The sequence below is a fragment of the Phyllobates terribilis genome, unplaced genomic scaffold (assembly GCF_046119375.1).
Source record: "Phyllobates terribilis strain yellow unplaced genomic scaffold, ASM4611937v1 Scaffold_5__5_contigs__length_657084704, whole genome shotgun sequence".
In the NCBI taxonomy this organism is placed as follows: Eukaryota; Metazoa; Chordata; class Amphibia; order Anura; family Dendrobatidae; genus Phyllobates; species Phyllobates terribilis.
The window spans coordinates 577,140,852-577,156,943 of NW_027362765.1; the positions used below are offsets into that span (position 1 = coordinate 577,140,852).

The 16,092-nt window shown below is 46.4% G+C and overlaps 1 protein-coding gene across 2 annotated transcripts in view; it reads right to left on the bottom strand.

Annotated features, from left to right (window-relative positions):
- The window catches only part of CDHR1 (cadherin related family member 1), a 230,466-nt gene that overhangs the window by 199,335 nt on the left and 15,039 nt on the right, over positions 1–16,092 (bottom strand). For both annotated transcript variants that reach the window (XM_073685967.1, XM_073685968.1), the window contains exons 3-4: positions 1,123–1,268; positions 929–979 (exon numbers count right to left, since the gene is read on the bottom strand). In XM_073685967.1, coding sequence (XP_073542068.1) covers positions 929–979; positions 1,123–1,268 — 197 coding nt within the window. The remainder of the gene's footprint in view (positions 1–928; positions 980–1,122; positions 1,269–16,092) is intronic.

A 16,092-nucleotide genomic window follows, 5' to 3' on the forward strand; every position in this document is an offset into this window, starting at 1 on the left:
GTGTAGCTCAGTGAGGTGAGCTTCAGGTGTGCCGGCGCCATAAGATCGGTGAAGCGCGGCAAGCTGCCGTTAGTGTGAGTAGCCTAATGAGGGTCCGAGTAGGCCGAAGGCGAGTAGAGAGAGTTAGTTCATAGAGGGGGGCAGAGGAGCTTAACTAGCTCACCCCGAAGAAGCAGTTACTGGACACCGGGTCCGAAGCTTACCGGGATCTCCATGACCCAGTAAGGTAAACAGGAATCCCTGGAGAACTACAAGTCCCAGGATCGCTAAAGTGCTGATACATACCAGAGCCAGGAGACACATAGGCCCGTAGGTCGGGAGCGTGTAATCCAACAGAAGGCCCTACCACAAGGTCAGCCAGCGCAGGACAGAGACAAAGTTAGGCCTAGCTCCAGGCAGGTCAGAAACTTATACGCAGCAGCAAGAACCAGGAGGCCCAAAACCTGCTCATTGGGGAGGGGAGTGCCTGAATTTCCATCAGTAAAAGGTACTGAAGTGACTATTTTGTCCGTCCCTGTTCTTGCTCTGACCCGGCAGAGTCTCTCCGTCCTGCATACCCCGTCCGTACCCTGCCCTGAGGCCCAGCTCCACCTGTGGGGAGCTACACCATCTAGCTGCCTTATCACCGGCCTCAGTGGACTGCGCAGCGCTGGTGAATATCATCAGAAACCATAGGTGGCGTCACGAACTTTTATAAACTTGATATCTATCAACGCCTTTTTAAAGAGAGACCCCAGAGTACGGGCCCGGGAGCAGACCACCGCGACCTCCTTAAGGCTAAAAGCCCGGGTAACCGAGTCATCCCCATCCCCTGGGCTAGTCACTAAGCAACGTATACGTAAATACATGTAAATAAGAAAACTTGGTGTAAGTCGCATGATCATAATCCCGCCAATTGTTATACGTCTTGTTAATACATTACTCTTACCTTGTTTATTCCATCTGATATGCTGACAATTGCCTCAATCTCATCTTGTTTCTGTAAATTACAAGAGGAAATCATGATAATAAAACTATAGGAAATATATTTGACTTCTATTTAACACTCAATGTGGCTAAAATCTATGCAATTTTAGAACTGAAAAGATCCACTCATATATACAGTAAATCTCAGAAATTTACCTCCCGGTCTAGTTCCTCAATCACAGTTACGTTTCCACGGATAGGGTCAATGGAAAAGTAGCGTTTTGATCCAGGTTCAAAGGTTAGACCATATATAACTGGGTTGCCTTCAGGATCAGTGCCATTCAGTGTGTAGATGTATGTACCTGCATAGAAAAAATAAAGTGTAGTGTCACCAAATAAGCAGACAAACAACTGACATAAGGTTACATTTACATCTTTAGCTAATTAAAATCTGTAGAAGGTACAAAAAAGGTGAGACATGCGTTTACCCGGCAGTAATTTAAAGTTCACAGCCGTCCATTCTCATCAAACAGAGCACAAGAAACCAGCAGACCGGCAGGACATTGGATAAATTCCATCACATAATCCATCGCTTCTTTAAAATGGTAACTCCTTTATTTCACAGTGATAAATATCCACATACACAGAAAAATGCCAGAGTTGAAAACCTACGTGTTTGGAGCTTTAACAGTTCTCACGATTAAAGTCCGAAACGCGTAGGCTTTCAACTCTGTTTTTTATTAGTTTATGTGGATATCTATCAGTTTGAAATAAAAAAGTTATCATTTCAAAGAAGCGCTGGATTGAGTGATGGAATTTATCCAATTTGCTTAATATCTGTAGAGCCTGTAGGAACGGATTGTCTGGTGGGTAAAGGAGGCCACTGGCCATACAAATTAGAGAGACATAAATTGACAATTGAACAATCACGAAATGAATTTGGTGAATAATCATTGTACAGATTAACATTTTAGTTCATAATGGCTTTTCAATTCATTCAAACTGGCAATACATGTTACTGTTAGAACCCTCCGGTTTGTTTTTTCCATCTTGTGTTTTGCGGCCACGTGACCACCTGCCTTTATATTCCAGCTCTGCCCTTTTGGCTGTGCTGGACTTCAGTGTTGTTTGACTGTTTTGCTAGCCAGGTGCTTCGGTGCCTATCTCTGTCAGTTCGCTTGGTCCTTCTGGGACCTCCAGTACCTTTTTGTCAGTTTATATTTTTGTGTTCTGCAACAACTTCTCTGCTTAGGAGGTGTCCCATTTTTGTTCTAGTCCTTAGTTCCTTTAGGGACCTCTCCCCTTTATGCTTTAGGTCTTCGTTCAGACTAGCTGAGGACTATGGCAGTTTGTTCGCAAGGAACAGGCAGCCCCGCTACATCGTAGGGATTCAGCTTAGTCTTACTGTAGGGATAGCTTTCCCCTTTCTTTCCTTAGTACTTGTTGCAGATCATAACAGTAAGTCCAGCCCAAAAAAACTAAAGGAAAGAAATTCTGGGATCAGTATGGCTTCCATCCAAGTTTTGGCTCAACGCTTGCAGGGATTGTCTCTGGAGGTGGCCGAGCTCCAGCAACACGTGAGTAGCTGTTCTGGAGCGCATTTTGTGGAACCCAAGGTAGGACTGCCTGATGTTTTTATGGTAAACAGCAAGATTTTTTTTCCTTTAAAAATGCTTGTTTGTTATATTTTCGTTTGAGACCAAGGTCCTCTGGGAATGAATCACAGCGCATTGGTTTTATTATGTCACTTTTGTGCAATGAACCACAGGGGTGGGCTTTTTCTCTCCAATCTAATGATACAAGCTTAAGGTCTGTTGAAGAATTTTTTTTCTGCTATGGGTCTATTATATGATGATCCTGATTGAATCTCATCTGCTGAGGCAGAACTCAGGTGTTTGAATCAGGGGTCAAGTGATGTTGAAAATTATTGCACACACTTTAGAAGGTCGGCTTCCGAAGTCAAATGGAATGATCCTGCTCTGAAATGTCTATTTCTTGCTGGTCTGAGTGAAAGGGTTAAGGATTTGCTAATTGCATTCCCCGCACCTGAGACTCTGCAGGATGCCATGCAATTAGCTGTTCGTGTGGATAGGAAGCTGAGATCTAGGCAGAATGAGGTAAAGACTCCTGTAATGTCAGGTCCTAGTCCCCAGAAAATCTGCTCAGACGGCGGAGAACTGATGGAGGTTGGCGCAAAGTCGTTCTCCTCTCAGGAAAGAGACCGGAGGTTCGCCAAGGGATTGTGACTTTATTGTGGTAAATACCATTTGATTAAGTATTGTGAGCTTCGTTTAAGTAAAGGAAAAAAAAGATCAGGTACGCCCGTATTGCTTGTTTACGCTCTGCAGGAGTATTTCTTTCAGGGAGTACTACTTTGCAGGAAAATTTGATTGAATTTCTGGTATTTGTGGATTGTGGTTCAACACTTAATGTGATTGATAAAGGGTTTTTAGAAAAACTTAAATTGAAATCCAAACCTTTGTCATCACCTATTTCTGTGATTGCAATTGATAACACTCCCTTGAAATGTATTACTCACAAGGTTGCTGCATTTCCCCTCACTATCAATGGAGTTCACCAAGAAATTTTGGACTTGGTTGTATTAAATAATTTACCCTCTCCGGTCGTCCTAGGATTGCCTTGGTTAAAACTGCACAATCTTTTGCTGGACTGGTCTACTAATATGATAAAGTCTTGGAGTCCGAAGTGCTATGATAAATGTTGTAATGGTCGCATTGCGGCTGTGGAAAAAGGGGAATTACCTGTACCTATTCAAGATTTTTGGAGGGTTTTTTCGGAGGAGGAGTCGCAAGTTTTACCTCCTCATAGGGATTAAGATTTCGCCATTGAGTTTGTTCCCGGAGCTACTCTTCCCAAGAGTCGCTTGTTTAATCTGACTATCCCTGAAAGAATAGCCTTGGAGGAGTACATACAGACTAGCCTGGCTGCTGGTCACATTAGACCTTCTAAGCCGCATGTGGCAGTTGGATTTTTCTTTGTTAAAAAAAAGGATGGGGGTTTACGTCCATGTCTGTATTTTCGTGAAATTAATAAGATTACTGTACGCAATTCCTACCCATTGCCATTAATTCCTGACTTGCTTAACCCGTTAATGGGGGCCAAGTGGTTCTGTAAGATTGATCTCCGGAGAGCATACAATTTGTTACGAGTGAAGGAGGGTGATGACTGGAAAACTGCTTTTAACACTCCGGTAGGTCATTTTGAGAATCTGGTGATGCCTTTTGGTCTTACCAATGCACCTGCATTTTTTCAGAACCTTGGTAATGACATCCTGAGACCTTTAATTGGTAAGAATGTGGTTGTGCATTTAGATGACATTTTGATTTATTCGCCAGATCTGGAGTCCCATTGGCAGAGTGTACGTGAAGTTTTGCAGTTATTGAGTGATAATTCACTCTTTGCTAAGCTGGAGAAATGTGAGTTCGCTGTGCAGAAAATTAGTTTTTTCGGCTACATTGTCTCCAGCGAGGGCTTTGAGATGGACTTGGTGAAGGTTCAGGCTGTTCAGGAATGGCCTAGGCCTATTGGTTTGAAATCTATACAGAGATTTTTGGGTTTTGCCAATTATTACAGGAAATTGATTAAGAATTTTTCTGTAATTGTTAAGCCTCTAACCGATCTCACCAGGAAAGGTGCGAATACGGTCCAGTGGACTATTGAAGCCATTGAAGCATTTAAGTATCTCAAAGAGAGGTTCAGTTCTGCCCCTATCCTTATGCAGCCTGATGAGACCAAGCCTTTTTTAGTCGAGGTCGATGCTTCATCGGTGGGGGTCGGAGCAGTTTTTTCTCAGGAGAACAGGGATGGAGTACATCCTTGAGCCTTCTTTTCGAAAAAAATTTCGGAAACCGAACTGAATTATGATGTTGGAAATCGGGAGTTGCTGGCTATTAAACTCGCGTTTGAACATTGGCGTCATTTTTTGGAAGTGCCTAGATTTCCTTTTCAGGTTTTCACAGATCATAAGAATTTGATCTATCTAGATGCTGCCAAGCGCTTGAATGCCCGTCAAGCTAGGTGGGCACTTTTTTTTTCTCGGCTTCATTTTTCTGTTACCTATATACCTGGTACTAAGAATGTTAAAGTCAAAGCTTCTCTCCTACGGTTGGTGCCGAGGAGGAGGAGAGCATTTTACAGAAAGGAGTTGTGGTGGCGGCATTGGACTCCATTATGGAGAATGGGATTCTGAAAGCTCAAGATGATGCTCAATCTAACACTCCCCATGGGAGGTTGTTCGTGTCTTGAACCTCTAGGAGAGATTTGTTTGTGGAGTGTCATGAGTCTCGGTTGGCAGGTCATCCAGGAATTTCTGAGACTAAGAGACTTATCAGTAGCAGTTTTTGGTGGCCTGGATGGCAGAAAGAAATCATCAAGTGGGTGCGTCAATGTACTATGTGTGCTAGGTCAAAGGCTTCACATACTCCTGCTGCTGGGTTGCTTTGCCCTCTGGAGGTTCCTAGTGCGCCTTGGACGCATCTCACAATGGATTTTATTACTGATCTGCCTGTGTCCGAGAGTTTTACTGTCATCTGCGTGGTCGTGGACCGTTTAAGTAAGATATGTCATTTGGTTCCATTCATTAAGTTGCCCTACTCTCGCTAAGGCGTTTGTTAAGGAGATTGTCAAGCTTCATGGCGTTCCCACGGATATTGTTTCTGATAGAGGACCTCAGTTTGTGGCTTGCTTTTGGCGTGCTTTTTGTGACAGGTTGGGAGTCCATTTGTCATTTTCGTCTGGGTATCATCCTGAGTCTAATGGACAGACTGAAAGAAAGAACCAGGATGTTGAACAGTTTTTGCATTGTTTTGTGGCGGACAATCAAGAGGTGTGGTCTGAGTTTCTGTTTCTCGCAGAATTTGCTCTTAACAATCATACATCCTCCTCAGCTGGGTGTTCTCCTTTTTTTTGTTGTACTGGGAGACATCCGTCTTTTGGTTCGTTCTCCAAATTGGGGTCGGCGGTGCCGGAGGAGGAGAATTTTTCCGGTGATTTGGAGAGAGTTTGGACTAATGTACATTGCAAACTTCAAGAGGCTAACAAGAAGTCCAAGAAGTATTTTGACAGGAAACGCAAGGAGGTTTTGTTTACTGTGGGTGACATGGTTTGGTTGTCCTCAAGGAACTTGCTTTTGAGGATTCCCTCTAAAAAACTGGGTCCTAAGTTTGTGGGTCCATTTAAAGTGCTTCAGGTTGTTAACCCGTCTGCGGTTAGGTTGGATGTCCCTACTTCCTGGAAGATTAATCCTGCGTTTCATGTTTCCTTGTTGAAAAAGGCTGATGTATCTGATAGGGATGCCACTGTCACAGTTCCTCCTGTGGTGGAAGACGGCGAATATTACATTTCTCGTTGAATTCTTGATGGCATAGATGAAGATTACAGTATCTCATCTCCTGGAAGGGTTTCGGTCCCGAAGATAACTCCTGGGTAAGGGCGGATGATGTCTCTCCTCCAAGGCTTGTTAAAGCTTTCCACAAGAGGTTTCCGGATAGGCCTGGGCCTGGAAGATCCGGACGATCCTCATAAAAGAGGCGGTACTGTCAGAACCCTCCTGTTTGTTTTTTCCATCTTGTGTTTTGCGGTCACGTGACCACCTGCCTTTATATTCCAGCTCCGCCGTTTTGGCTGTGCTGGACTTCAGTGTTGTTTGACTGTTTTGCTAGCCAGGTGCTTCGGTGCCTATCTCTGTCAGTTTGCTTGGTCCTTCTGGGACCTCTAGTACCTTTTTGTCAGTTTATCTTTTTGTGTTCTGCAACAACTTCTCTGTTTAGGAGGTGTCCCATCTTTGTTCCGGTCCTTAGTTCTTTTAGGGACCCCTCCCCTTTATGCTTTAGATCTTTGTTCAGACTAGCCGAGGACTATGGCGGGTTTGTTCGCAAGGAACACGCAGCCCACTACATCGTAGGGATTCAGCTTAGTCTTACTGTAGGGATAGCTTTCCCCTTTCTTTCCCTAGTACTTGTTGCAGATCATAACAGTTACACTGTATCATATCAGGTGACAAACTTTCTAGTAATGCTCTATCATAGAAAGTCAGCTTAAACAATAGTTTGATGTTTCATTTCACTCAACAAACTTTCATTATGGTCGAAACCGTCCATTCTCATCAGGTTTAGACTAATGTACATGGGCACATTTAGACTTGGCCTATCATGCAGGCCTTACCTTGTAATGAGTTATCTCGTAAAGACAGCCGGTGTGACAATCCACTAATCTTTGTGGATCTGGTTTCTCTTCAACTTACAAGTATGTAGCTTTACATGACAGTAACTTACTAGAAGTCTATGTAATGCATGAATGCACTGATTCTGACATTGTAGTTCACAAAGAGAAGTCCCTGGTAGAGGTACCCACTCTATGATATGCCCTAATAGTGTATATAGATGTGTGGACTTTAAGAGACAACCACTTTGAGCATTGGCATGGAACCTGGGGTAGGAAAAATAGACAACTGCTCAGGGTGCCATCTATCAACATGGACTGTGGAATGTGACTTAATGAAAAAATATAATTATAGGGATTTGATGCACATGGTGGTCTCACAAATTATGGCAAAAACTGTGATGAAACTGCAATGTACAAAAATCTCCAAATACATACAGAAGCTATTGAAAAACTTGCACAGATATAGGCACAGAATGGATCAATCTTGAAATGAGTGGTGTGGCCATTTCTCTAGAGTGTCCCAGGAGCAGTTTTGCAATAAAACAACTCCAGGCCGCATGTTGCTTGTGCTTCTATGAACGGTCTTGTGTGGCCTAAACATGTTACCAAGGCCTGCAGCGTCGCCAGACTTGTCTCCCATTAGCTCATCTGAGATGTCATTGCTTGGAAATTTCACAAGGAGCTGCCAGCAACGGATCTTGATGATTTTCCCAAATGCATTTAGCGTGGCAGAACATTGTTCAGATCAGACAACCATTAATAACTTCACTGATAACATGCCATGGTGTTTAAGTGCAGGGATTTCTGAACGTAGGGCACATACTGAATAAATCTACATGTTTTAAAATTTTGTTTCCTTTTCTACCATTTGCAGATCAGTAACCTGTCTATCTATCCTGAGTTTTCCATAATTCTATGACTTTTCCTTCTCAGAGTTGCAATTTTAATGTTGAGAAGAATATTTTGTCAGATTGCAGAAACTGCATAGTTTCCATTAAGTCACTGTATAAAAGATTATGGGTTAGGCCATCTTTGGTACTCTAAAGATTGTTGACAAAATAAATCAGAACATTGTGGAGCTCTTCCCTCATCTATAGAAGCCTTTATTAACCATTCAGTATATTCAGATTTAAATGTTCTCTTTAACAGGTGTAAGGGGGAAGACCGGGGTGTAAGTAGTTTCAGAACAAGGGATCCGGAACTGCCGGGGCTGTGCCTCTGGTTACAAGGGGAAGACAGACTGTGAGCACAGGAGTCAGGTGACCGGGAAGCTGGGGGCATGTCCAGAGCCAGAGCTCAGGGGTCAGGTGACCGGGGAGCTGGAAGCGTGTCTAGGAAGAGGGAGAAAAAGGAGTTTTGTGCGGGAAAGCAGGCAGTTGACAGTGGGAGTCAAGCCCGACTAGAGGGAGAAGAGACACAGGGTCCGTGGAGCCGAGCAAGTAAGTTGCAGTGTTATGGACTAGTGGCTCTTCGTGTCAAACCGGAGACCGCCCGCTGCCACCAGAAGACGTGGAGCCGAGCAAGTGAGGTGCAGTGTTATGGACTAGGGGCTCAGCGGGTCAAACCGGAGACCGCCCGCTGCCGCCAGAAGACGGAGAATTGTTTAGGCGGGGAAGCCAGAAGAAAGCAACACCGGCATCAGCCGGCATCTGCCTTGTTGGGAACAAGAGTTAGCTAAGTGTAAAACTGCTGATTACAAACGTGTCGACTCTGCTAAATCTAGCCAAACTGTGAATTGTCTTTACCTGCTACTCCCCTTGTTGTCCCCATATTTCCCCTGTTACTCCCTGTGTGGATATTGACCCTGTTACTGTAAATCCCCCTTGTTTATTAACCCTGTACTTGCTGCTCTGTGTTTCTGTGTCACTGCATCTAAAGTACCTGTGTTACACAGGCATCCTCACCATAAGGTCAAATATTGCTACAGGTCTCATGGGCTAGTAGGTAAATCCAGACCTGATTTACACCTACCACCTATCTAGACCATTTGGAGCAGATCATCAGTTCTAGCTGCAAAGAGAATATTCCAAACTTGCCAACAATGCAAATTTTGCTAAGACATTCATGAGGACAGTTCCACAAAAGGGTCATGTTTTCACAAAATCAAGCCTCAAAAAGGACTCAATGGGCATGTTTTTGAGAAACAGCTAAAATGTTAAAAAATTAGCATCTTAAGGCCACGGCCCCACTATCAGTGTTTGGTCAGTATTCGGTCAGTATATTTTCTCAGTAGTGGGAGCCAAAACCAGGTGAGGAACAATCAGAGAAAAAGTATAATAGAAACAAGTCACCAATTATGCATTTATTACCCACTCCTGGTTTTGGCTCCCACTCCTGAGAAAAAATAATGACCGAATACTGACCAAATACTGATAGTGGGGCCGTGGCCTAAATGCTTATATAGTAAGACTATGTTCACATGCAGCGTTTTTTTGTTTGCTGTTTATTTCTGTAGAAAAAAGCAGCATCTTACAGTACCAGCAAAAGCTATGAGATTTCAGAAATCTTAAGCACATGCTTGGTTTTCTTTTCCTGACTGAATTTGAGAACTGTAGCGTTTTTTAAACCTGCAGAATGGCAATTCTTTCTGCAGTTTTGCAGTGTTTTTTCACTAACAAAAAGCAGTGAGAGTGCAAAAATGCTGCAAAAAATGCAGAAACCAGTTTTGCTGCGTTTTTGCAGCGTTTTCAGCTTTGTTTTTGGCGAATAAAACTAATTTAATTAAACATGTACTGCAAAAAAACGCATCAAAAATGCAACAAAAAAGCAGGAAGCCTGCATATTGAACACATCTTTTTTTTTTTACTGGCAAGAGATCATTTGTTGAGTTCAGAAAAAAACCCACTATGTGTGAACATAGCCTTAGCAAGAAAGACAGTCATTCTTCCCAGCTCCTCAGCATGAGCGGTCAGGTGGATTACAGCGAGGGACATCTTTGGACAGGTGAGTATAAGGATTTTTTTTATTTTATTCTTATTTTTACACCAGGACACAGTGGGAGCAGAATACTACTGTCAATATTGTCCCTTGCTCATGCTGATCTCAGCGCAAGCAGGGGACAATGATGAGGGCAGCGTTCAGCACCTGTCCCTTGGGAACAGTGTTAACTGTACAGCTGATTCCCAGGAGCCGGTACGTGCCAAACTGATGACACACGGTCCGTGGAAACACACTGACGTGCACAGACCCATTCATTTGAATGGGTTTACATGTGTCAATGTCTCCAGTACGTGTGGAAACAGACACCACACATACTCGAAACACTCACGTGTAAAAGAGCCCTAAGTAAGCTTTCTTACCCAAGACTGGGGATCTCAAATAAATAAGTAGCAGTCACACTCATAGGTGATTCTTCTAGCAAGAGTAGTCAGCTATTGGCAGAATACAGTGTTAGGGCTCATGCAAACTTCGTGCAAACCGGTCCAAGCGCAGGCCACTAATGCGCGGGTCTTCTGATAGAAACATGGCAGCTTCATGTATTTGTATGAGGCTATCAGGTTCGGATCAGGAGAGCCGTGGCCAGTCCATGCAGTGTGGTCCGAGATCGGATAAATTTGCCCCGACATCTGCATGAGCCCTTACAGATAAATATAAACAACAGCCACTTTTTAGAGTGGTTTCTAGTCCAAATAAGTGCCGTCCCTTTAAAACTCACTCAGCTCTGAAAAAAGTAGAAACATCAATTCAGCATTCAACATCTTACATTTAACACCTGTAAAAGTGCCAAAGTTTTTTGACAGCACTTCATGATCTGTATTAGGCTGTGTGCCCACGATGCATTTTTTAAGCGTTTCCACAGCGACAATTCCGCTGCAAAAATGCTTAAAAATGCTTAAAAAACGCTTGGTAGAAGGCCTGCCATGTTCCCCAATGATAATCCGCATGTGCTGTGCACATGCTGCGGAAATTTCTGATGCGGGTTATCATAGCAGAAAAATACGCAGCATTACCAATTATTTTGCAGTAGAGCGGCGTTTTCGCCGCGTTTGAGTTGCATTGGAACACATGGAATCTACATCACTGCATCTGTACTTGCGGATTACATGTGTTTCAGTGTGCGGATGGTACCCAGGTCTGGAGGAGAGGAGACTCTCCTCCGGACCCGGGTACCAAGTCTATGTCTTGGCTTGCCAGCAGCTCGCGGTGGACTCAAGGACCTGCCATGACGTCATTTAGTCATGTGATGGGTCACGCGACTGCTGACGTCGGCAGGTCCTTCAGTGTACCGGCAAGCCGAGACGCATCGAATAAAGTCACCGGGAGCCATCAGAAGGTAAGTATGATATTTATTTTTTATTTTTTAACTTTCTTTCGGTCACACTATATAAATCCTTGCCGTTTGCTAAAATCACTTGGAAAGCACTTGACAACCCACATGCAGAAATGCATGTGAAGAACGCTTCGCATCCGCATGTCCCTGGCAGGAAAATGCATTTACAATCCGCATGTAAAATCCGCATGCGTTTTTTCTGCCAGGGAGATGCAGAAACGCTCAGGAAAAATCCGGAGCATTTCTGCATTGTGGGCACATAGTCTTACAGTATTTTACCAGTCACTGATTCAGGAACAGTTTTAGAATAACATATAACAATATAGCATACATAGGTAGCAGATGAGGTCAGTATGTAACACTTGCTACATGTGGTTGCTTACGATCACATATACAAGTAGCAGCTGAGGCCAAGTCTTCACAGAACCCAGGGGTCATCCTGCAGCTACAATACACTGCACAGTAGCTGCACTCACTAAGCTGCGTCTTTCCTGCGGCACATGGATGCCATACACCGCTCTTCTTCCATCGTGTCTCAGGGTCATCTCTTTTGCTTTCTCCTATCCTCCATTCCCCAGCTTTCTCCTTCCCATCTCTCGGTCCCAGACACTTATACATGCAATATGTTTTTGTAGACCAAATATTTCAATATCTGATCTACAAAATTGGTTTAAGATTACTTAAAAAATGTACCTATCTGTCAGCATAAACTGTTTAAGTCATGTGGCATCAACACATTTAGTTTCATTCTAAGCTCGAAGGCAGCAAGATGTACTAGTGCATAATTGAACAGATTTGCCTAAGGGCCATGACACCATATTGTGTGAATGAGATTCTGCCAACGCAAATAACCTGAGCTGACAATTTCCAAACATGTTATGATGTATCTGTTCCATGTACAGTCTGCAGTTATATAAGAACACTGGACAAAAGTATTGGGGAAACCATGCATTCCACACACAGCATTTTTATAACCTCCCATTCTAAATCCACACGTATTAATAAGGAGTTGGTTCCCCCTTTTGCAGCCATAACAACTTCCGCTCTTCTGCGAAGGATTTCTACAAAATTTTGGAGTCTGTAGCAACTTTTGCCCATTCATCCAGAAGAGCATTTGTGAGATCAGACTCTTATGTTGGAGGAGAGGGTTGGGCTTGCAATCCGCTTTCTAGTTCATCACAAGGGTGTTTGATATGGATGCTGTCGGGACTTTCGGCAAAACAGTGAAATTCTTTAACACCAAAAACTCGACCAACCATTCATTTACGGACTTGGCTTCCTGCACTGGGGCACAGTGTAGCGCTGGCGTCCCTGCCCTCTGCTAGGCAGGGACGCTGCTCCCCTCACCGCTCTGCTCCGTGCCCGGCGTCCTCTCCCCGCTCTGCTGTCAGCGCGCACTCCTTCCCGGCGTCCTCCTCCCGCTCTGCTCTCAGCGCGCGCTCCTTCCCGGCCCCTGTGCTTAGGGCGCGCGCGCGCGTGCTCCCCTCCTCTTAAAGGGGCCGCGCGCGCCGTCCTAAGGAGTCCCCGGCCAATGGCCGGAGGACTTCATCATATATAAGGCACCTCCTCCAAAATGGAGGTGCCCGAGCAATGTTGTTTGCACCTGTGTCTCACCTGTGCTTCAGCCCTCAGGTCCCGTTGCCAGTTTCCTGCCAGTTTCCTGCCAGTTTCCTGCCAGTTACCTGCCAGTTACCTGCCTGATTCCTGCCTGAATACTTGTTACCTGTCTGCCAGTCTGAGGTCCGACGGTCTGCCTTACTACTCCTGTCAGTCTGTCTAAAGGACCAGCCTGCCCGCTCACCTGGGAGCGCATATCAGCTACCTGCCTGCTTGCCTGAGGTCCGACGGTCTGCCTTACTACTCCGGTCAGTCTGTCTATGGACCAGCTTGCCCGCTCACCTGGGAGCGCTTCTCCGTTATCTGCCTGCTTGCCAGCCCGGAGGCTCCGTTGTCACGTGCTGTGACCACCAGCTATCTCAGAGACTCTTGCCCGCTCACCTGGGAGCGCATCTCCGTTACCTGCCTGCTTGCCAGCCCGGAGGTCCCGTTGTCACGTGCGGTGACCACCAGCTATTCCAGAGACTCTTGCCCGCTCACCTGGGAGCGCTTCTCCGTTACCTACCTGCTTGCCAGCCCGGAGGTTCCGCCGTCACGTGCCGTGACCACCTGTTATTCCAGAGACTCTCGCTTGCTCACCTGGGAGCACACATCTACCATCTGCCTGCTAGCCTACCCGGAGGCTCTGCCATCACAGGTCGTACCTACCCTTTACCCAGAGACTGCCCTGATCACTTGCCGTATCTCCCTGTCCGTTCATCCAGAGACTGCCACCCGCTCCCTTACAAGGGCCGCCCCCTTGTATAGTAGCTCAGAGGTTCCGCCTCCCAGACCCGTTACAGTTTGCTCGGGCCATGGAACCCGGTGGCACCCAAGCTCCCTCGCTCACGGACCTGTGTCATGAACTGTCCCGTCAAAGGTCCCAACAGGAGTCCATCCTGGGTCACCTGCGGAATGTCAATACTCGCCTGGACACTCTGACTGCACCACCTGCAGCCACTGCCAGTACCATGACTCGCAACCCGGCAGCTCCGCTACCCACTAATACCATGGTAACCTATCCCGGTCCCCGGCTGTCTGCACTTCCTCGCTTCGGAGGCGACTCCGTCCAGGCTCGGGGCTTCATAAATCAGTGCACCCTGCACTTTGAACTTTTGTCCCATCAGTTTAATTCCGACCGGGCCAAAATTGCCTTTATCATGTCCCATCTCACCGGGGAGGCCCTGGCCTGGCTAAATCCTCTATGGGAGAGAGGAGACCCCCTGGTGTCCAACTTGCCTGCTTTTCTCTCGGCTTTCCGGAAAGTCTTCGACGAACCCGGACGGAAGACCTCATCCGCATCCTCTCTGCTACGCCTCCGTCAGGAGGGTCTCACCGTGGGCCAATATGCCATACGGTTCCGCACCCTTGCCTCGGAGCTGGCCTGGGATAACGACGCTCTGGTATCCGTCTTCTGGGAGGGTCTGTCCGGTCGTATTAAAGATGAACTTGCTGGTCGGGACATTCCTACCTCTCTCGATGATCTAATAACCCTTGCCACCCGGATTGACCTACGGTTCCAGGAGCGTGCCAAAGAGGTCACCCGTGAGAGAAGGATTCCACGTTTAGCTCCTACTTTCCAGAAACCCGTCATTCCCTCCATCTCTCCCCAGGTACACTCTCCTGAGCCTATGCAGGTCGACCAGACCAAGATGGTCAAAACCCGTCAGGACTCACGCCGTGCCGAGGGGAGCTGCTTCTACTGTGGCAGTAAGGAGCACCGGATCCGTGCCTGCCCGGAGAGGTCGGGAAACGCCTGTGTCTAGGTTCGCTCAGAGAGGTCCACCTAGACAAGAATAAATCCTCTCCATCCCTGCTGTTGTCAGTTTCGATCATCTACGGGGAGAACCGTTATTTCGAACTAGCCCAACTTGACTCTGGAGCAGCCGGGAACCTTATTTCACAGTCCCTGGTTGAGAAATACCGCATCCCCACCAAACCTCTGGCTGTACCCTTGTCTGTCGCTGCCGTGGATGGGGGCCTCTTACCTCGCCCCATTCAACTCATCACCGAATCCATTACCCTGCAGGTGGGAATGCTGCATTCTGAAAGTATCTCCTTTCATGTTCTGCCTGGACTCTCTCATGCCCTCTTGCTAGGTCTGCCCTGGCTCCAGAGACATGCACCCGTGCTAGACTGGCAAACCGGAGAGGTCCTTCGCTGGGGACAAGACTGTCATAAAACCTGCCTGGTTCCCGTCCATCCCGTCCGTCCCTCTCCTACCCCAGCTAATCTACCTGGACTTCCGATTCCTTATTGGTCTTATGCAGATGTCTTTAATAAAAAGGAGGCAGAGACATTACCACCACATAGACCATACGACTGTCCCATCGATCTGCTACCCGGTACTACTCCTCCCCGTGGGCGTATCTATCCTTTATCCGCTGCTGAGACCCGGTCAATGTCCGAATATATTGAGGAGAATCTGGCCAGAGGATTCATCCGGAAATCTACCTCCCCGGCGGGAGCAGGCTTCTTTTTCGTCAAAAAGAAGGACGGCTCTCTCCGTCCCTGTATAGACTATAGAGGCCTAAACCTGATCACGGTGAAGAATAAGTACCCCCTTCCACTCATTCCAGAATTATTTGATCGTCTGAGGGGGGCTAGGATCTTCACCAAACTGGACCTTCGTGGGGCGTACAACCTGGTTAGTATTCGTCAGGGGGATGAATGGAAGACGGCATTCAACACCCGGGACGGCCACTATGAATACCTGGTAATGCCCTTTGGTCTCTGTAACGCTCCTGCCGTCTTTCAAGAGTTGGTCAATGACATCTTCCGGGACCTTCTCTACTCCTGCGTAGTGGTGTACCTGGACGACATCTTGGTCTTCTCTCCGGATCTCCAGACTCACCGGAGGGACGTTCGTCAGGTCCTGCTCAGGCTAAGGCAGAACCATCTCTACGCTAAATTTGAGAAGTGCCTCTTTGAGCAGACCTCGCTTCCGTTTCTGGGCTACATTATCTCTCAGACCGGCCTACAAATGGATCCTGAGAAACTGTCTGCCATTGAGAAATGGCCCCGACCGGAGGGGTTGAAGGCCATTCAGCGATTCCTGGGCTTCGCCAACTACTACCGCCTCTTCATACCACACTTCTCTTCCCGGACGGCCCCAATTTCTGCGCTCACCCGTAAAG